The sequence below is a fragment of the Mobula hypostoma genome, chromosome 15 (genome assembly GCF_963921235.1).
Source record: "Mobula hypostoma chromosome 15, sMobHyp1.1, whole genome shotgun sequence".
In the NCBI taxonomy this organism is placed as follows: Eukaryota; Metazoa; Chordata; class Chondrichthyes; order Myliobatiformes; family Myliobatidae; genus Mobula; species Mobula hypostoma.
Window position 1 is genome coordinate 190,625 of NC_086111.1, and position 23,253 is coordinate 213,877.

The following is a 23,253-nucleotide window of genomic DNA, read 5'->3' on the forward strand; positions in this document are numbered from 1 at the left end:
CAAGTCATATCAAAGAGGTCTAAATCCAATCTCTTGCAAACTGCCACATCATGGGAGATGAGGGCTGACGTGGAGAGGAAGCCGCAGTTCCTGGAAGTGGTGCAAACCACCCTTCCACCAGACATCGTACAGTGGTCCACCAAAGACAAGAAAATCATCCTGTTGGAGCTCACAGTACCATGGGAAGAAGGATGCGAGGAGGCTCGTGAGGGGAAGGCCCTGAAGTACCAGTCCTTAGTCCAGGAGTGCAGGGACAGAGGATGGTAGATATGGTTATTCCCTGTGGAAACCGGCTGAAGAGAATTCCTGGCGAGGTCAGCATGGAGGTTGCTGTCCGCACTGGGCCTTGAAAAGATCAAGAACCAAGCAGCTTGCAGGATGGGGGAGGAAGCAGAAAGGGCCTCTTGCTGGATATGGAGCAGGTGAGAGGAGTTGAGCTGGAAGTCAGGAGCAGGTGGGCAGTGATTTGGCCACCACCGCTGATCTGCCAACTGGAGAGTGTAGTGGTTAAGGGTAGACACACCCTATGAAGGTTGGGCACCACCTGACGATATCTGCTCCTGGTCAAAGGCCATGGTTACCTCATCAGGTAACTGAAGAGAGCACCCTGGTGTATGATGCAAATGATATTAGAAACATTTTGCTCTGAATGAGTAAATGTTATGAATAGTACTTCCTGGTCACTATGCCAAAAAAATCTCAGAAATGGTATATTATTTGCTGAATTCTCTTTATTCTTAACAACATGCTGGAGGAACTCAGCAGGTCGGGTAGCATCTGTGGAAATGATCAGTCAACGTTTCGGGCTGGAACCCTTCGTCAGGACTGTAGAGGGAGGGGGCAGAGGCCTGATAAAGAAGGTGGGGGGAGGGTGGGAAGGAGAAGGCTGGTAGGTTCCAGGTGAAAAACCAGTAAGGGGAAAGATAAAGGGGTGGGGGAGGGGAAGCAGGGAGGTGATAGGCAGGAAAGGTGAAGAAGGAATAGGGGAAAACACAATGGGTAGTAGAAGGAGGTGGAACCATGAGGGAGGTGATAGGCAGCTGGGGGAGGGGGTAGAGTGACATAGGGATAGGGGAAGGAATTAACGGAAGTTGGAGAATTCAATGTTCATACCAAGGGGCTGGAGACTACCTGGACGGTATATGAGGTGTTGCTCCTCCAACCTGAGTTTGGCCTCATCATGGCAGTAGAGGAGGACATGTATGGACATACCCGAATGGGAATGTGAAGCAGAGTTGAAGTGGGTGGCAACCGGGAGATCCTGTCTATTTTGGAGAATGGAGCGGAGGTGCTCGACGAAGTGGTCCCCCAATCTGTGTCGGGTCTCACCGATGTAGAGGAGGCCGCACCGGGAGCACCAGATGCAATAGATGACCCCAACAGACTCAAAAGTGAAGTGTTGCCTCACCTGGACAGACTGTTTAGGGTCCTGAATGGTGGTGAGAGAGGTGGTGTAGGGACAGGTGTAGCACTTACACTTACAGGGATAAGTGCCGGGTGGGAGATCTGTGGGGAGGGACTTGTGGACCAGGGAGTCGCGGAGGGAATGATCCCTGCGGAAAGCGGACAGGGGTAGAGAGGGAAAGATGTGCTTACTGGTGGGGTCCTGTTGAAGGTGGCGGAAGTTGCGGAGGATAATGTGCTGGATCCAGAGGCTGGTGGGGTGATAGGTGAGGACAAAGGGAATTCTGTCCCTGTGGTGGTGACGGGAGGATGGGGTGAGGGCCGAAGTGCGGGAAATGGAGGAGATGCAGGTGAGGGCATCATTGATGGCGGCAGAAGGGAAACCAAGGTCCTAAAAGGAAGAGGACATTTAAAATGTCCTGGAATGGAAAGCCTCATCCTGGGAGCAGATGCGGCAGAGACGGAGGAACTGGGAATAGGGAATGGCATTTTTGCATGTGGCAGGGTGGGAAGAGGTATAGTCAAGGTAGTTATGAGAGTCAGTGGGCTTATAGAAGATGTCAGTGGATAGTCTGTCTCCAGAGATGGAGACCGAGACATCGAGAAAGGGAAGAGAAGTGTCCGAGATGGACCAAGTGAACTTGAGGGCTGGGTGGAAGTTAAAAGCAAAGTCAATAAAATTGACAAGCTCATCATGGGTGCAGGAAGCAGCACCAATGTAGTCGTCAATGTAGTGAAGGAAAAGTTGGGGAGCAGTACCAGTATAGGTTTGGAGCACAGACTGTTCCACATAACCAACGAAGAGGCAGGCATAGCTGGGGCCCATGCTGGAGCCAAAAGAGAAGTTATTAAGTGTGAGTACCAGTTCCGCCAACTGGAGTAGGGTAGTGGTGGTGGGGAACTGGTGAGGTCTATTGTCCAGAAAGTAGTGGATGGCTTTGAGGCCTTCTTCATGGGGAATGGAAGTGTATAAGGATTGGACATCCATAGTGAAAATGAAGCGGTTGGGACCGGGGAACTGGAAGTTATTGAAGAGGTGGAGGGCACGGGATGTATCCCGGATATAGGTGGGGAGGGACTGAACTATGGGTGACAAAATGGAGTCCAGGTAGGCAGATACAAGTTCGGTGGGGCAGCAGCAGGCAGAAACTATGGGTCAGGCTTATGGATCTTTGGGAGGAGGTAAAACCGAGCAGTACGGGGTGTGGGAATAATGAGTTTAGCAGCTGAGGATGGAAGGTCTCCGGAGTTGATAAGGGCGGTGATGGTGCGGGAGACAATGGTTTGATGTTTTTTGGTGGGGTCCTGTTCCAGGGGTAAGGGGAGGTGTCAGAGAGCTGCCGTTTGGCCTCAGTGAGGCAGAGGTCCGTCCGCCAGACTACTACAGCACCACCTTTGTCTGCGGGTTTGATGGTGAGGTTGGGATTAATGCGGAGAGAGTGGAGGGCAGTGCGTTCAGAGGGAGTGAGGTTGGAACAGGAGAGAGGAATGGTGAAGTTGAGACGGTTGATGTCTCAGCGACAGTTGGAGATGAAAACATCGAGTGCAGGTAGAAGGCCCGGGCGGGGTGTCGAGGAGGAGGAGGAGGGTTGAAGATGGTAGAAGGGGTCATCAGTGGTGGGAGGGGAATCCTTGCCAAAGAAGTAGGCTCGGAGACGTAGGCGACGGAAGAAGAGTTCAGTGTCATGGCGGGCACGGAACTCACTGAGATGTGGACGGAGGGGAACAAAAGTGAGGCCCTTGCTAAGGACAAGGCGTTCTGCCTCAGAGAGGGGAAGGTCAGAGGGGATGGGGAAGACACAGCAAGGGTTGGGGCTAGGGTCAGAGGAGGGTAAAGAGTGGGAGGTCTCAGGAGGGAGAGGGGGGGTTGGGATGTTCAGGGAAGGATGAGGGAACAGAGGGATGGAGGGGGATGAGGGGTAGAGGGAAGGTTGGGAATCACAGGGAGGATAGAGGGTAGTGGAGGAATAAGACGAGTAGTAGGAACCAGTGTCAGTAAGAGTGGTCCCGGTCTGGACAGGGTCAGGACCTCGGTCCAAGTTGGATCTGGAGCTGGGGGTGGCAGAGCCTGTGGCTTGCAGGGCACCAGAACTGATGTCCGAGTTGAAAGTGAGTGAGTTCATGGCCCGCCAGGGGCTGGTGCTCATGATTCTTTATTCTTAAATTGGTTATAGAAGAACGTAAACTTGCATGGTACTATTGCAGGTTTTTGCCCTTGTTCAAAATAATACAATGGTATTTCTTAAGTGTAGCATTCCCTCAGTCTACACTAGATTATATCAAGGTTCATACTTCAACCCGAAACCTGACTCAAAGGCAAGAATATGTCACTGAACCATAGCTGACAAAGGAAGGCTGAAGTCCAAAGCACTCTGCACCTGCTGTAATGATTAGATTAGCTTTACTTGTTACATACACATTGAAACATACTTTATGTCAATTCAAATCAGTGAGACTTGTGCTGGAAAGTTCACTGTGCTATCTTGCTCATGAAGGCAAATTGCAAAGGAAGGCTACTTTAATATCTCCATCCATTTCCCACTATTGGTCCGTGCCCTCCTGTTCTACACGAGCTCAGGGATTACCACCTCAACTTCCATCTGGGCACATTGTAGCCTTCTGAATTCTATAACTTCATGTCACTTCATTAATTCTATAACTTCATAACTTCATTCCCCTTATATTAGCTCAAATTGTTTCTTCCCATCCTCCCCCCCACCCACCTTCCCTTCTTTTCTCATCTCCTCAGTTCTGACAATGGGTCTCTGATTCAAAAAAATTTGCCTTGCTTCCCTGAGCACAGACGATACTTGACCTGCTGAGTACTTCTAGAGTTTTCTGTTCTTGTTTCAAATTTCTAGAATCTGCAGTCTCCAAAATTACCTCCTGAACCTAATAAAGTGGCCACTGAGTGACTGAGTGTATGTTTTCTTTAGTGCTACTGCAGCCCGTTCTACACACAAATGCTGGAGGATCTCAGCAGGCCAGGCAGCATCTATGGAAAAGAGTAAACAGTCGATGTTTCGGCTGAGACCCTTCATCGGGACTGGAGAAGAGAGACGAGAAGTCAGGATAAGAAGGTTGGGGGGGGGCGGGAGGAGTGAATCAAAGAACTGGGAAGTCAATTGGTGAAAGAGATAAAGGACCGGAGAAGGGGGAATCTGCTAAGAGAGGACAGAAGGCCATGGAAGAAAGGGAAGGGGGAGGAGCACAGAGGGAGACGATGGGCAGGTAAAGAGATACGGTGACAGAAGGAAAAGGGGATGGGAGAAAGGTGAAGGGGGGAAAGAGGGCATTATCAAAAGTTTGAGAAATTGACATTCATGCCATCAGGCTGGAGGCTACGCAGATGGATTACAAGGTGTTGCTCCTCCAACATCAGTAAGGCAGAAGAGGAGGCCGTAGACTAACATGTTGGAATGGGAACGGGAATGGGAAGTAGAACTGAAATGGGTGGCCACTGTGAGATCTCGCTTCTTCTGGCTGATGGAGTGTAGACGCTCGGTGAAACGGTCTCCCAGTCTATATTGGATCTCACCAACATACAGGAGGCCACCAGATAGATACTGTAGATGTCCCCAACAGACTCACAGGCGAAATGTCGCCTCACCTGGAAGGACCGTTTGGTGGTGAGAGAAGAGGTGTAGGGGCAATTATGGCATTTGTTCCACTTGCAATGATAAGCACCAGGAGGGAAATCAGTGGGAAGGTTCGAATGGACAAGTGAGTTGTGTAGGGAGCGATCCCTGTGGAAAGTGGAAAGTGGGGGGGGGCGGGAGGGGAGGGAAAGATGTGCTTGGTGGTGGGATCCAGTTGGAGATGGTGGAAGTTAGAGAACAATGTGCTGGATGCGGAGGCTGGTGACGTGGCAGGTGAGGACAAGAGGAACCCTATCCCTGGTGTGGTGGTGGGTGGGTGGAGTGAGGACAGGCGAGCGTGAAATGGAAAAGATGCAGGTGAGGGCAGTGTTATTGGAGGAAGAAAGCCTCTTTCTTTGAAGGGGGATATCTCATTAGGTCTAGAATGAGAAGCCTCATACTGAGAGCAGGTGCTGAGGAGACGGAGGAATTAGGAGATGGGGACAGCATTTTTACAAGTGACAAAGTGGGAAAAGTGAAAGTCCACGTAGCTGTGAAAATCAGTGGGTTTATAAAAGATATCAATAACGGTCTCCAGAGATAGAGACAGAGAGATCGAGAAAGGGAAGGGAGGTGACGGAAACAGAACAGGTAAATTTGAAGTTGGAGGCAAAGTTGATGAGTTCAGGTTGCAGGAAGCAGCATCAATGCAATTGTCGATGTAGTGTAGGAAAAGTTGATAATGATGTAGGCTTGGAACATAGACTGTTCCACGTCGCCCTAAAAAAGCAGGCATAGCTGGTACCCAAGCGAATGCCATTGGCTACACCTTTTGTTTGAAGGAAGTGGAAGAAGCCAAAGGAGAAATTATTCAGAGTGAGATCAAGTTCCGTCAGACAGAGGAGAGTGGTGCAGGAGGGAAACTGGTTGGGTCTGCTGTCCAGAAAGAAGCAGAGCTTTGAGGCCTTCCTGTTCCTGGGGATGGAGGACTTTAGGGACCTCATGAAAATGAGACGATCAGGACCAGAGAACTTAAGGTCATTGAAAAGATCAAGGACATGTGAAATGTCACGGAAGTACATAGAAAGGGGCTGAATCAGGGTCAACAGAGTCAAGGTATGCAGTTACAAATTTGGCGGGGTAGGAACAAGCAGAAACAATGAGTCTATCTGAACAGGCAGGTTTATGGATCTTGGGAAGGAGGTAAAAATGGGAGGTGTAGGGTAAGCGAACTATGAGGTTGATAACAGTGGATGGGAGATTCCCAGAATTAATAAAGTCAGTGATGGTGTGAGTGACAATGGCCTGCTGCTCCTCAGTAGGGTCCTGTTCAAGGGGTAGGTAAGAGGAGGTGTCTGAGAGTTGCTGTCTGGCCTTAGCAAAGTAGAGTAACACACACAAAAAGCTGGAGGAACTCTGCAGGCCAGGTAGCATCTATGTTAAAGAGTGCAGTCGACGTTTCAGGCCAAAACCCTTCATCAGGACTGGACTCTTGTTGGCGCTCAGCAAAGTATAGATCACTCCACCAGACTACAACATCCCTCTTATTTGTGGGATAGATGGTGAGATTAGGATTAGTGCCGAGAGAGGGGAGAGCAGTGCATTTGAAAGGAGTGAGGTTAGAATTAGAGAGGGTAGAAGTAACGTTGAGGCAGTTCGTTGGCAGTTAGACCATAAGACACAGGAACAGAATTAGGCCAGTCAGTTCGAGTCCACTCTGCCATTTCATCATGGCTGATCCCGGATCGCACCCAACCCCATATATCTGCCCTCTCACCATATCCCTTGATGCGCCGAATCTATCAACTTCAACTTTAAATATACCCGCGGACTTCGCCTCCACCACAGTCTGCAGCACAGCATTCCACAGATTCACCACTCTTTCGCTAAAAAAAAATTCCTCCTTGCCTCTATTCTAAAAGGTCACCCCTCAATTTTGAGGCTGTACCCTCTAGTTCTGGATACCCCCACCAAAGGAGACTTCCTCTCTACATCCAGCTTATTGAGTCCTTTCAACATTTGGTGGGTTTCAATGAGATCCCCACTCATTCTTCTAAATTCCAGTGAGTACAGGCCCAAAGCTCCCAGATGCTCCTTGTATGTTAACCCCTTCATTCCTGTTATCATCCTCATGAACCTCCTCTGGACTCTGCAATGACAACACATCCTTTCTGAGACATGGGGCCCAAAACTGTTGACAATACTCCAAGTGCGGTGTGACTAGTGTCTTATAAAGCTTTAGCATTATCGCCATGTTTTTATATTCTATTCCCCTTGAAATGAATGCAAACGTTGCATTTGCCTTCTTTACCACAGACTTAACCTGTGAATTAACCTTCTGGGAGTCTTGCACCTCTGAATGTTAGCAATGAAAAGATCCACAGCAGCCAGAAGACCAGAGTGGGGTGTTCAGGAAGAGGAGGAGAGTTGAAGATGAGGGAAAGGGTTGTCGGCTTCAAGGTTCAATGTATTGTGCATTCAGAGATGCTCCTCTGCACACCACTGTTGTAATGCATGGTTATTTGAGCTACTGCTGTCTTCCTGTCAACTTGAACTAGTCTGGCCATTATCCTTTGACCTCTCTCATTAACAAAACATTTTCGCCCACTGAACTGCCGCTCCCTAGATATCTTTAGTTTCCCATGTGATTCTCTGTTAACTCTGAGACTGTTGTGCATGAAAATCCCAGGAGATAGCAGTTTCTGAGATACTCAAAACACTTTCTCCAGCAGCAACAATCATTCCACAGTCAAAGTCACTTACATCTCATTTCTTCCCCTTTCTGACGTTTGGTCTGAACAACTGAAACTCTTGTCCATGTCTGCATGTTTTTATGCATTGAGTTGCTGCCACATGATTGGCTGATTAGATATTTGCATTAATGTGCAGCTAATAAAGTGGCCAATGAGTGTATGTACCATATACCGCACTGAGATCCATTTTCTTGTAGGCATTTACAATACTGCAAAAAATAACCTTGTGTCTGTCCTTGAGAACTTTGCTAAGAGTTGGCCAGCAGACAGATTGATGTGCAATTAGATGATGTGCAATTTACATTACCTGTCACAGGCCATGAATCCCACCATCATGACTGCCCCGATGATCCCAATGCGCTTATATTTGGATATTGTACTGGACAGTTGTTTCCTGATAATAATGTGCATATCATCCTGTGAAATAGGTCAAAGCATAGTTAGCAATTCCTCCATTTAACTTAGATCATTCTGGCAAAGAGAAAACTTGTTATGAATGTATACATCACCACAGGTTTTCATGAGATGAAATTCCAGAAGGACTACGCACATACATGATAAACCCGAATATTCGCAGATTGTTCATAGTCTCTCCCTCACCTGAATATGGCTGCCCTCCGGTCCTCTACCAAAAGCCAAGGTGCTAAGAATAAAAAACAGCTTCCTGATTTGTTGGGGAGACAAGTTGTCCATATAATCCAAGATGCCCTGTGAAATAAAAAAAGATTCCTTAGTTTGTTATAAATGTTATCTTCTAGCCATTTCTCAACCCTGCTAAGATATACCCATAGCAAGATACAACATGGGAACAGGCCCTTCAAACTACTACACTGACAATCAACCAATCCTTTTATATCAATACCACATTCCCATCAACTCCTACAAATTCTACCACTCACCACACACCAGACCCAAATTAGAATGGCCAACTAACCTACCATCTGCAGATCTTTGGGATGTGGGAGGAAACAGGAGTGCCCTGAGGACACCGATGTGAGAATATACAAACCCCATACAGACACCACTGAAGGTCAGGATTCAAAGTTCAAAGTAAACTTATTATCAAACTACATATATGTCACCATATACAACCGTGAGATTTGTATTCTCATGAGCATATACAGTCAATCCAAGAAACAAAATAGGATCAATGAAAGACCACACCCAACACGACAAACAGAAACCAAATGTGCAATACACAAGAAAAAAAAGAAATAATACTTTATACTTTAATGTCGCCAAACAATTGATACTAGAATATACAATCATCACAGCGATATTTGATTCTGCGCTTTCCACTCCCTGGATTACAAATATTAAAAATAGTAAAAATTAGTCAATATTAAAAATTTAAATTATAAATCATAAATAGAAAATAGAAAAATGGAAAGTAAGGTAGTGCAAAAAAAAACCGAGAGGCAGGTCCGGGTATTTGGAGGGTACAGCCCAGATCCAGGTCAGGATCCGTTCAGCAGTCTTATCACAGTTGGAAAGAAGCTGTTCCCAAATCTGGCCGTACGAGTCTTCAAATTCCTGAGCCTTCTCCCGGAGGGAAGAGAAACGAAAAGTGTGTTGGCTGTGTGGGTCGTGTCCTTGATTATCCTGGCAGCACTGCTCCGACAGCGTGCGGTGTAAAGTGAGTCCAAGGACGGAAGATTGGGTTGTGTGATGTGCTGCGCCGTGTTCATGATCTTCTGCAGCTTTTTTCGGTCTTGGACAGGACAACTTCCATACCAGGTTGTGATGCACCCTGGAAGAATGTTTTCTATGGTGCATCTATAAAAATTAGTGAGGGTTTTAGGGGACAGGCCAAATTTCTTTAGTTTCCTCAGGAAGAAATAATAATAAATAAGTAAGCAATGTATTGAGAACATGTGATGAAGAGTCCTTGAAAGTGAGTCCATAGGTTGTGGGAACAGTTCAGTGATGGGGCCAGTGAAGTTATCCCCACAGGTTCAAGAATCTGATGATGCAAGTCCTGGAGCCCCTGTGCCTTCTTCCTGATGACTGCAATGAGAAGAAAGCATGGTCTGCCTGGTAAGGGTCCCTGATGATGGAGGTCTCCTTCCTGCAACAGCACTCTATGCAGATGTGCTATGGTGGGGAGGGCTTTACCTGTGATGCATTGGGCTATATACACAACTTACTGTAGAATTTTCCTTTCAAGGGCATTAGTGTTTCCATACCAGGCTGTGATGCAACCAGTCAATATACTCTCCACCATACATCTATAGTAGTTTGTCAAAGTTTTAGATGTCCCATCAAATCTTCTCAAGCTACTAAGGAGGTAGACATGACGCCGTGCTTTTTTCATAATTATACTTGAAATGATAACACCGAGGAATTTAAAATTACTGACCTTTTCCACCTCTGATCCCCCAGTGAGGACTGGCTCATGGGGCTCCAGTTTCCTCCTTCTGAAGTCAATATTCAGCTCCTTAGTTTTGCTGACATTGAGTGGGAGGTTGTTGCTGTGGCAACATTCAGCCAGATTTTCAATCTGCCTCCTGTCATCATCCCTCCAAGACTAATCACTAGCTCCTTGGGCATTTGGATCCTGGATTTCCTCACCTGTAGACCCAAGTCAGTTCAGATTGGCAACAACATCTCCTTCACGATCGCCATCAGCAAAAGTGCACTACAAGGTTGAGTGCTTAGCCCACCGCTCTACTCACTTTACACTTATGACTGTGTGGTTAAGCACAGCTCCAACGCCATATTCAGGTTTGCTGACAACACCACTGTCGCAGGCCGAATCAAAGGTGGCAACAAATAACATATGGGAGAGAGACTGAAAACCCAGCTGAGTGGTGCTATAACAACATCTTCCTACTCAACGCAAGACCAAGGAGCTGATTATTGACTTAAAGAGAAGGAAACAAGAGGTCCATCAGCCAGATCTCATCCGAGGATTAGAGGTGGAGAGGGTTAGAAGTATGACAACCTTCTATAGATGGGCGGTGAACAGTATATTGACTTGCTGCTTCAAAGCCCGATATGGAAACACCAAAGCCCTTGAATGGAAAATTCTATATAAAAAGTAGTGGACACAGCCCAGTTCATCACAAGTAAAGCCCTCCTCATCGCTGAGCACATCTACATGAAGCGTTGTCACAGCAAAGCAGCATCCATCGACAGTGACCCATACCTCCCAGGACATGCTTTTTTTCTCGCTGCGACCATCAGGAAGAAAGTACAGGAGTCTCAAGTCTCACACCACCAGGCTCAGACCCTTCAAACATCAAGCTCTTGAACCAAAGTGGATAACCACTCAACTTCACTTGCCCCATCACTGAAATGTTCCCTTAACCTATGGACTCACTTTCAAAGACTCAACATTTATTGCTCATTTATTTATTAAGACCACAAGATATAGGACCAGACCTAGGCCCTCTCAGTCCCAATCTCCTGCCTTCTCCCCATATCCCTTCATGCCCTGACCAATCAAGAATCTATCAACCTCTGCCTTATAAATACCCAATGACTTTGCCTCCGCAGCTGGCTGTGGCAACAAATTCCACAGATACACCACTCTCTGGCTAAAGAAATTCCTCCTCATCTCCATTCTAAAAGGACAGCCCTCTATTCTGAGGCTGTGTCCTCTGATCCTAGACACCCCCACCATAGGAATCATCCTCTCCACATCCACTCTATCAAAGCCTTTTAACATTCAATAGGTTTCAATGAGATCACCCCTCACACTTCTGAATTCCAGTGAGTACAGGCCCAGAGCCATCAAACACTCTTCATATGACAAGTCTTTCAATCCTGGAACCACTTTTGTGATCCTCCTTTGAACAATCTCCAATGTCAGCACATCCTTTCTTAGCTGAGGGGCCCAAAACTGCTCATGATACTCCAAATGAGGCCTAATCAGTGCTTTAGAAAGCCAATCACCCAATGATTTATCCATGCTAGTACATCTCCTGTAATGCTCTTAACTTGTTAAGCAGCTTCATGTATGACACCTTGTCAAAGGCCTTCTGAAAATCCAAGTACACTACATTCACTGATTGCCCTCTGTCTATCCTGCATGTTATTTCTTCAAAGAATTCCAATAGATTTGTCAGGCAAGGTTTTCTCTCAAGGAAACCACAATGACTACGTCTATTTTATCATGTGCCTCCAAGTACCCCAAAACCGTATCCTTGACAGTCAACTACAACATCTTCCCAACCCGAGGTCACACTAACTGGCCTTGCTTCTGCCTCTCTCTCTCTTCTTGAAGAGTGAGGTGACATTTGCAATTTTCCATTCCTCTGGAGCCATGCCAGAATCAATTGATTCTTGAAAGATCATTACGAATGTCTCCACAATCTCTTCAGCCACCTCCTTCAGAACCCTGGAGTGTATACATAGAAACATAGAAACATAGAAAATAGGTGCAGGAGTAGGCCATTCGGCCCTTCGAGCCTGCACCGCCATTTATTATGATCATGGCTGATCATCCAACTCAGAACCCAGCCTTCCCTCCATACCCCCTGACCCCTGTAGCCACAAGGGCCATATCTAACTTCCTTTTAAACATAGCTAATGAACTGGCCTCAACAGTTTGCTGTGGCAGAGAATTCCACAGATTCACCACTCTCTGTGTGAAGAAGTTTTTCCTAACCTCGGTCCTAAAAGGCTTCCCCTCTATCCTCAAACTGTGACCCCTCGTTCTAGACCTCCCCAACATCGGGAACAATCTTCCTGCATCTAGCCTGTCCAATCCCTTTAGGATCTTATACGTTTCAATCAGATCCCCCCTCAATCTTCTAAATTCCAACGAGTACAAGCCCAGTTCATCCAGTCTTTCTTCATATGAAAGACCTGCCATCCCAGGAATCAATCTGGTGAACCTTCTTTGTACTCCCTCTATGGCAAAGATGTCTTTCCTCAGATTAGGGGACCAAAACTGCACACAATACTCCAGGTGTGGTCTCACCAAGGCCTTGTACAACTGCAGTAGTACCTCCCTGCTCCTGTACTCGAATCCTCTCGCTATAAATGCCAGCATACCGTTCGCCTTTTTCACCGCCTGCTGTACCTGCATGCCCACTTTCAATGACTGGTGTATAATGACACCCAGGTCTCGTTGCACCTCCCCTTTTCCTAATCGGCCACCATTCAGATAATAATCTGTTTTCCTATTTTTGCCACCAAAGTGGATAACTTCACATTTATCCACATTAAATTGCATCTGCCATGAGTTTGCCCACTCACCCAACCTATCCAAGTCACCCTGCATCCTCTTAGCATCCTCCTCACTGCTAACACTGCCACCCAGCTTCGTGTCATCCGCAAATCTGGTCCATCTGGTCCATGTGACTTAATTACCTTCAGACCTTTCAGTTCCCAAGAACCTTCTCTCTAGTAATGGCAACTTCACAACCCGTCACCTGGGACTTCTACCATACTGTTAGTGTCTTCCATGGTGAAGACTGATGCAAAATACTTATTCAGTTCGTCCACTATTTCCTTGTCCCCCATTACTACCTTTCTAGTAATCCACTATCTACTCCCGCCTCTCTTTCACACTTTGTATTTCTGAAGAAACTTTTGGTATCCTTTTTAATATTATTGGCTACCTTACCTTCATATTCTATCTTTTCCTTTATTACTTTTTAGTTGCCTTTTGTTGGTTTTTAAACCATCCCAATCCTCTAATTTTCCACTAATCTTTGCTCTATCATATGCCACTCTTTGGCTTTTATATCAGCTTTGACCTCTTTTGTCACCCATAGTTGTATCATCCTGCGTTTAGAACACTTCTTCCTCTTTGGGATGTATGCATTCTGCGCCTTCCGAATTGCTCCCAGAAATTCCAGCCATTGCTGCTCTGTCATCATTCCTGCCAGTGTTCTTTTCCAAACCATTTTGGCCATCTCCTCTCTCATGCCTCTGTAATTCCCTTTACTCCACTGTAAGACTGATACATCTGACTTTAGCTGCTCATTCACAACTTGCGGGGTGATTTCTATCATATAATGATCACTTTCCCCTCGGGGTTTCTTTACCTTTAGATCTCTCATTAATTCTAGTTCATTGCACAACACCCAACCCAGAATAGCTGGACTCAACCACGAGCTGTAGGCATTCTAGAAATTCCCCTTCTTGGGATCCAGCACCAATCTGAATTTCCCAATCTACCTCCATTTTGAAATCTCCCATGACTATTGTAACATTGCCCTTCTGGCATGCGTTTCTATCTCCCATTGTAATTTGTAGCCCATATCTTTACTACTGTTTGGGGGTCTCTATATAAACTCCCATCAGGATCTTTTTACCCTTGCAGTTCCTTAGCTCTACCCACAACAATTCAACACCTTCCAGTCCTATGTCAACTCTTTCTAATGATATGATTTCGTTTTTTTTAAAAAACACAGAGCTACAATTTTCTTTCAGCCCACAACATCATACATGCCAATCTGTAATTGTGCTACAAGCTCATCAACCTTATTCCATATTCAAATATAACTCCTTCAGTCTTGTATTCACCCTTTTCAATTTTGTCCGCCTTTTACGTTGCAACTCATCCTGTTGACTGCAATTTTGCCCTAATATCAGCACCTCCTTGTTAGCGGTTTCACTACACACTGCCTGTTTGTAAGCCAACTACCTCATCCTCAGCCCTATCACTCAGGTTTCCATCCCCCTGCCAAATTAGTTTAAACCCTCCCGAACAGCTCTAGCAAATCTTCCTACAAGGATATTGGTCCCCCTTGGGTTCAGGTATAGCCCGTACCTTCTGTACAGGTCACACCTTCCCCAGAAGAGATCTCAATGATCAATAAATCTGAACTCCAGTGCCCTGCACCAATTCCTCAGCCATGCATTCACCTGCCAAATCATCCTATTCTTACCCTCACTGCTGCTTGGCACAGGCAGCAATACAGAGATTACTACCCTGGAGGTCCTGTTTTTCAGATTTCTACCTGGCTCCCTAAAATCTCTCTTCAGGACTTCGTCACCTTTCCTACCCATGTCATTGGTGTCAACATGTACCAAGACTTCTGGCTGCTCACCCTGCCCTTTTAGATCTGAGACATCCTTAACCCTGATACCTGGGAAGCAATATACCATCTGGGTATCTCTATGTGGCCACAGAACCTCGTCTCTGTTGCTCTGACTATGGAATCTCCTGTCACCACCGCATTCCTCTCCACCTCTCTTCTCTTCTGAACCACAGCACCAGACTCAGTGCCAGAGACCTGGTAGCTGAGCAACCCCTCACCCCGGTAGGCTGTCACCCCCAACAGTATCCAAAATGGCATACTTACTGAGGGGAATATTATTATTATTATTTCTCTCTATTTGTATTTGCATAGTTCGTTGTCTTTTGCACTCTGGTTGAATGTTCAAGTTGGCGAGGTCTTTCATTGATTCTATTATGGGTTTATTGATATGCCCACAAGAAAATGAACCTCAGGGTTGTATATGGTGATACATATGTACTTTAATAATAAATTTAATTTGAACTTTATATGTTGATTTGTTACCTCCTGTGATTTGGCCAACAACAGTGGTGTCTGGTGCCAACTGGACCCAGGTCTCTAGTGCCACCGTTGCAAATTTACTGATACAAGGATGTGTCAGCTAGCAGATAGAAAGGAGGTGCTAAAGAGCATGCAAATATGAATAGATAAATCCACCGAGCAAGAAGTTGACAGAGTAAAAAGTAAGAAACTGTAAAGTATAAATTTTGGAAGAAAGAATGAAAACAGTTTATTTCAATGGACTGAAACTACAACGTAAATACGAAGGGATCCAAGGTCCCTAAGAAATAGAACAGAAGTAGTCAGCATACCAAAGGAACAATAATTAAGCAGGCTAAAGGAATGCTGGGCTTTATTGCATGCAGCATGAAGCATAAAAGTAGAAAACCTCTGATGTAGCACGTAGAATGACAGATATCTCAATGACACGGGAATCAGGTTTAGGAGAAAGCATGAGTGGTGTTGATGCTAAAACTGGATTAGTCATGATCTGATCGAATGGTGGGGAAGGCACGAAGGTATGACGGACTGATTCTTGTTGTTTCTTATATTCTTAAGGAAAATGAAGTCAGAGCAAAAAAGACCGGATTTTCCAAAGATCCACAAATACTTAAATATAAGCTATTGAGGCAAGGCTGCAGTTAAAAAGAAAAATCTGGAATCTGCTGCATATTTCATGTGAAACTATTCTCAATGAATGGTTTATCATTGAGTGGTATCTGATACCAGTACTTTATACTTATACTTTATTGTCACCAAACAATTGATACTAGAATGTACAATCATCACAGCGATATTTGATTCTGCACTTCACGCTCCTAGGAGTACAATGAGAAAGCCACATTCTTAAATATCTTAAATGTTTCTCTTGAAAGTAAGATATAAAATCAACCGACCTTCACAAATACAGCATAGACAGCCATAGCAGATGAGCACTGGGAGACCAAGTCTATGAGCACATCAAGTGAGATATCCACCTCTGCAGTGAAACCACTGCAAACATGTGTCACCAGCGCACCAACAACCTCCTGCAATCAGATGTAATCACAACTGTTTTCTTATTCTAAAATAGCTTGAATGTTAATGCACACATGTAATGAACATTAGAAATAAAAACAGAAAATCCTAGTTTTTTTTTTAAAAGATCAAACCGCAATCTCATGAAATACATTGTCCTAAAACATTAACTGCTTCTTGCCTGTCCACAGAACCGGTATTTTCTTGAATATCATTTCAGATTTCCAGTATCCACAGAATTTTGTTTTTATTATATCTTGGTTCTTCACAATCAGAATCAGTTTTATTACCACTAACATTTGTCATAAATTCTGTTGTTTTGCTGTAGCTATACAATGCAATACATTGAAATACTATATATTGCAATAAGAAATATGAAAAAATAAATAAGCAGCGCAAAGAGAGAGCGAAATAGAGAGGTGGTGTTCATGGACAGTTCAGAAATCTGCTGGAGGAGAGGAAGTACCTGTCGAGAATCATATGTGGTCAAGACTACGCAAGGATGATAGATTTTATTCCCAAACAGTAAGTGAACCATATGGAGTTTTATTTCAATCTTCGAAAGGTGATATCTCAAGAAGGTGGCATCCATTATAAAGGACCATCGCCATCCGAAATATGCTCTCTTCTCATTGCTACCATCAAGGAGGTACAGAAGCCAGAAATGCACACTCAGATGTCTTAGGAAGAGCTTCTTCCTTCCCCTCTGCCATCAGGAAAAGCCCATGAACACTACCTCACTATTTTGCATTATTTATTTTTTATATAATCTTACTGTAATTTATAATAATTTCATTATATACTGCACTATACTGCTGCTGCTAAACGACTCTCATCACATGTCAGTGATAATAACCACTACTCTACTTCTGGTTAAGATTACTCAATGCTATTTCTTTTTCATTTTAACTTATTTAGTGAAAGTAAATTGACTTTAAATTCCCCAACGGCAATGATGGGATTTAAACTAAAATCTGTGGTTAAATAGTCCACGCCTTGAATTACTGCTTCACCAACTTACCTGTAAACAGGCATAAAAAAATAACTACTTAGGTGAGAAATTTGAAAACGATCATTATACCATACAAAAAGTTAGCTTTCCGTAAAAAAAAAACTCTCCTCTTACCTGCTGACAGTAGGAATCAAACATCATAAAGGCATGTTTATACATCTGACTTCCAAATGACACTACACTCACATCTGGGGATCTCAACAGAGTCTGAGCCAAGGACAGCACAGAAGGAAAGTATTCACGGACAACCTGGATTAAAATAATAGGATTTTTATTGAAGGGTAGAGTGATTTTTTTTCTGCAACAAGGTGATTCACAATGCTAAACCCAAAACATTTTGTGAACCTATTGCACAGTGAAAAGTCTTACTTCAAGAAGTGGCTAGCCTTCGGCAATATTAGACTGTGCAATATTACATCTAATTATCTGTGTGGAAAGTGCTTTTTGCATTAAGAAGAATAGCCCTATTAAGGTGGAGTCATTGGGATGCCGTTGTGACAAGCTTTTTGCACCTATCTTTTTGGTGATTGCTCATCATATGGTGTGTCTTTAGCATTTTTTTTTAAACGAGGTTGAGTTGCAAGCTCGACGCTCAACCCAGCACGGATGGAAAGTGTGCAAGGGAGCCGGCTGGATTCGAACTCGGGACCACTCGCCCTGGAGTCTGGTGCTGATGCTGCTACGCCACCAGCCGGCTTATTTTGCATTAAACATAGCCAAAATAATCAAAAAATAACTTACTGTGGAAAACAAATAAAACAGCAGATGCTGTAATTTGATACAAAAACAGAAATGCTGTAAGAGTTAAGCAGCATCTGTGCAAAGAAAAACTAGTCAATGTTTTGAGTAGACAACTCCTTCCTCAAAAGTGGGGGAGGACAGAGGGCTCAAACAAGAGAAAATCTGCAGATGCCGGAAATCTAAGCAACACTCACAAAATGCTGGAGGAACTCAGCTGGCCAGACAGCATCTATGGAAGAAAGTAATGTCAACGTTTTGGGCCAAGAACCTTTGGCATTTTGCAATGGGAATGGGAAGTGGAATTAAAATGGATCTCCTAGTGGCCACCCATTTTAATTCTACTTTCCATTCTCATTCTGCTAAGTCAATCCATTGACTCTTCTACTGTTGTGATGAGGCCACACTCAGGTTAGAGGAGCAACACTTTATATTGTCTGGGTAGCCTCTAACCTGATGGCATGAACATCGATTTCTCAAACTTCCAGTTCTGGCCCCCTCCCCTCTTCACCATTCCCCTTTCCCCATTTTCCTTTCTCACTCCCTCTCCTTGCCTCACACACAAAATGCTGGAGGAATTTAGCAGGCTAGGCAGCACCTATGGAAAAAAGTACAGACCCAAAGGGTCTCGGCCCAAAATGTCAACTGTTTACTCTTTTCCACAGATGCTGCCTGGCCTGCTGAGTTCCTCCAACATTTTGTGCATGTTGCTTTGATTTCCAGCATCTGCAGTTTCTCTTGTTTATCTCTTTGACGGCCCATCGCCTCTCTCTGGTGCTCCTCCCCCATTTCCTTTCTTCCATGGCCTTCTGTTCTCTCCTTTCGGACAGCCCTTTCTCCAGACCAGTATCTCTTTCGCCAATCAACTTTTCAGCTCTTTATCTCATCCCTCTCCCTCCCGGTTTCATTTATCACCTGGCGTTTCTCTCTCCCTTCCCCCACCTTATAAATCTACTCCTCATCTTTTTTACTCCAGTCCTGCCATAGGGTCTCGGCCTGAAATGTCAACCGTACTTTTATTTTTTCCATAGATGCTGCCTGGCCTGCTGAGTTCCTCCAGCATTTTGTGAGGGTAGAGGGTTTATATTTTTCAAAGCAGAGGTGTGGGAGGGCACAGAGGAACGAAGTGTAAGATTATACAAGATCATAAAACCAGAGATATAGGAGAAGAATTAAGCCACTTAACCCATAGAGTCTGCTCTGCCATTTCATCACAGCTGATCCATTTCCCTCTCAGCCCCAATCTCCTTCCTTTTTCCTGTAATCCTTCATGTTCTGAGTAATCAAGAATACATCAACCTCTGCCTTAAATATACCCAATGATTTGGCCTCTGCAGCTGACTGTGGTAATAGATTCCACAGATTTACCACTCTCTGGCTAAATAAATTCCTCCTCACCTCCATTCTAAATGGACATTGATTTATTGTGAGGCTGTGCCCTCTGGTCCTAGACTCCCCCACCATAGGAAACACATCATATCCATATCCCCTCTAGCAAGGCCTTTCAACATTTGATAGGTTTCAATGAAATCCCTCTCATTCTCCTGAATTCTAGTGAATACAGGCCTAGAGCCATCAACTGGTCCTCTTTACGATAGGCTTTTCATTCCTGGAATCATTCTCATGAATCTCTTCTGGACCCTGACATACATAAACAGGTGAAGACTGAATAGTGTAAGGAGTACGAATACCTACCATAGGTAAGGCATTTGAAGGAAATGGGGTGAGAAATCATGATAATGGAAAACTAAGAGAGCAGCCTACGTAAAACAAAATGTTGTTGTTATAAATCACCCAGATTATGATTATGATTATTATGATCTGATAATAAACCAAATGCAATTAAAATAGTTTTCCTCTCTAATTTTTTCAAATGCAAATTGATCAAATATAAATTGATACCAGGGCTCAGAAAATTCTTGTGGATCATAGCAACTGGAATGCACAGACTTAGAGGGCAGTTAGTTTGACTGAAAGAAATACACATGGGATAGAATGAGGGATTGTTCCATACGTAGGGAAAGAGCAGAAGGGCAAGATAGTTCTAGAGGCAGGTGTGAAAATAACTGAATCGATGATTATTCATTGTCAGTACCACATTGACCCTGAAGCACAATTACATTTGACAGTTTATTTAAGAAAAGTGTTGCAAAAATAAAAAGCAGTTGTAGACACATTATACAAAAACTGAAATCTGGAGCTGGCTTAAACAAAACAGTATTAATTGAATATTTCAGCTGGAGGTTTAAGACTTTTGATATCAGAGAAAGTGAAACTCCTGCAGATGACTGATGACACTAACCAGAGCATGACTCCGGAATGCAACCTGCAAAAGCTGATCCCCGATAAGGCCAAGGCGAATCTTGCTGCGTAACAGTTTCTCTACTTGTTTCTTGCTGTTGTTTGCTCCAGCTGTATGGAGGATCAGGAGAACTAAAAAATCTATTACCTTCAGATGGAAATTAAAAACACAAACAAAACTAGTGAGACTTCACCATTAACAGCAAAAAAAAGTAATCATTTTACATCCTCTCCAAGAACAGCAAGCAACAAATATTCTCCCAACACCAGAATCCAATGAGTACAACAAAATATAGTAATTCTTGTTAGTTAAATAAAGTAGATATTAAAGCTTTCACCAAAAGAATGGCAAGCAATCTCAGGTGGAATTCTTAATATATTGAGAGTTGATATGATATTGAATGTACAGCCTGGAAGGGTGGTGGAAACAGATCCAGTAATCATTTTCTAATACTGAAATAGGCAAAACTTTCAATGCTATGGAAAAAGAGTAGGGAAACATTTGCTTCTTCCAACATTAATGTAGCATCTGTACGATCCATTACAGCATCTCCTAAGCAGATAGCTTCAATACTCAGAATAACAGTGGCAGCAGAACCACGACTCCTGCTGCCATTTCTCTTACCGATTCACATCCCATCCTGATTTAAGACAGTGATACACAAATGCTGAGGCAAAATCCTGTAACTCTGAATTGATTCTACAACCTACGGACACACTTTCAAAGACTCTACACCCCACAGTTTCAGTATTTATTTATTTGTTTGTTTGTATTTACACAAATTGGCTTCTTTAGCATATTGGTTGATTGTCAGTCTTTGTGTTTTTTTATTGATTCTATCGTATTTCTTTATTTTCCTGTAAGTACCTGCAAGAAAATGAATCTCAAGGTAGTATATGGTGACATATACGTACTTTGATAAAAAATTTACTTTGAACTTTGAAACAATTATGAGGTAATACTTGCAATGATTAAGAGTGGTAACTCACCACCAATACCAGATGACAAATAATCACTGTTTTTTCAGCAATACTCATATTCTATGTGCTTTCTAGAGGACCCTCACCATTTTCTTGACATCGAATTTTGAAAGACTCTGCCTAACATTTTGATCTAAGTCCAGTTGCTAGCTTAAAAAAATGAAATGCATGCAGCTAATGGGAAAATTTGACTGCTTGGTGGTAGTCCATCAAACTCTGTTTCTGTGCAGAAGCCATCGCCCTTCCCAGGAGGGAAATACAGAGAAATAATATTGTCCCCATTCTACAAATGAGTTATGTTCTATCAGAATTTTACTGTGATTAATTTGCCATTATTTTTGTAAATTACATAGGATCCCAGCTCCTCATTTGTTTGGAACCCTCTTACAACCCCTTTATGTAAAAGGAAAGTCCAACTTGACTATTACTGGCAGGTTAAATGCTAAAATTAAACAGTTATGTTCTGGCTGTTATAGGGTGCTTCTTCATTTGAGTGCATTAGGCCGATGTACTGAAACACAGGACAAAGTAGAAACATAGTAAAGGAAATTAGTTACCTTGTACTCAGCAGCAGAATCTACATTTTCAATCGCCTGCAAGAAGATAGTAACAGAGATCAGTCAAAGCCTTTATAACTTTTGTTACTGATTATCACAAGCACATTATGTAGGTTGACACTAACATCACTGAAACAAATTATCTGGATAACGTATTGCTGTCTTGACATTTATTCTTTCGTTCCCACTGTCCGTCTTGCTTCCTCTGTTACAATGACAACTTTTCAAACGTCCTACATTGGATATAGGTGGCTTTGGCCTGTTCTCTGCTTAAAGGCACTCTAATAACAGAACCTTTGCCAGCCTTCCTCATTGTTCAGGTTGGCTGCAGTTTGAGTTAAAAATAAAAGTGACTGAAGTTCCATATTACAATACTCATCTGTGGCGAGCAACCAGGTTAATTTTAGGAATTGTGCAGAACTTAAGCTTTATAAGGCATTGGCACTTGGAGTATCGTGAACAGTTTTGAATCCCTTATCGAAGAAAGGATGTGCTGTAACTAGAGAGATTTTAGAAGAGATTAATAAAAATGATCATGGGTAAAGGTTAACGTATGAGGAGCACTTGATGGGTAGGCCTGTACTCGCTGGAAATTAGAGAATGGCTGGGGGGGGGGGGGAATCCCATTGAAACCTATGGAACATTGAAAGGCCTAGATAGAGTGGACATGGAGAGGGAGTCTAGAACTACAGGGCACAGCCTCAGAATACAAGCATGCATCTTTAGAACAGTGATAAGGAGGAATTTATTTAGCAAGAGGGTGTTGAATCTGTGAAATTCATTGCCACGGACGGCTGGGTATATTTACTGCAGAGGTTGATAATAATCAAGAACTTAAAGACTTCAAAGGTTATGGTGATCAGGCAGTAAAATCAGCCATGATGGATTGGTGGAGCACACTTGATGGGCCAAGTGGCCTAATTCTGGTCCTATGTCTTCTCTTCTTAGGCGGAGTAAGGAGAAGCACACTCTAATACGCCTCAGAGGCAAGAACTGGCCAGCCCCACAAGCACTTATGTTAATCAAAATTGAGAAAATGCTTGCATGGGTCCCCACTGTGAATAAGATTAGGTCTTCATTTTTTCAACAACCAGTCACCACTAATGATCTCAAGTGCATAGTCATTTGAACAAGAGGGAAGCTGGAACCCTGGCAAATATACCATGTGGAGTCCATATCTCATCAGAAAGGTATAAGCTGATTGGAACTAGTAAAAAAACGAGCTTCTTGTTTCTATTTATATTCTACTCTGCCAGAATTCTTATAACCAATATACTAAGAATAATTCTCCCACAATGACCAAATGAAGATCAATATCTAATGTGCTTCAGGAATAAATGCATTAATGTACATCTATAGAACATTTTATGTTTGATTTTTAAAATTAAGCCTTAATGTTGCTATCTTTATTAAATGCTGCAGTTGACCTTATTA

The 23,253-nt window shown here is 43.7% G+C and overlaps 1 protein-coding gene across 2 annotated transcripts in view; it reads right to left on the minus strand.

Moving 5' to 3' along the window:
- Positions 1-23,253, minus strand: part of fancd2 (FA complementation group D2) — a 178,429-nt gene that overhangs the window by 126,513 nt on the left and 28,663 nt on the right. For both annotated transcript variants that reach the window (XM_063067563.1, XM_063067564.1), the window contains 6 exons: positions 21,820-21,855; positions 20,283-20,429; positions 17,357-17,491; positions 16,110-16,241; positions 8,336-8,443; positions 8,043-8,152 (listed from right to left, as the gene is read on the minus strand). In XM_063067563.1, coding sequence (XP_062923633.1) covers positions 8,043-8,152; positions 8,336-8,443; positions 16,110-16,241; positions 17,357-17,491; positions 20,283-20,429; positions 21,820-21,855 — 668 coding nt within the window. The remainder of the gene's footprint in view (positions 1-8,042; positions 8,153-8,335; positions 8,444-16,109; positions 16,242-17,356; positions 17,492-20,282; positions 20,430-21,819; positions 21,856-23,253) is intronic.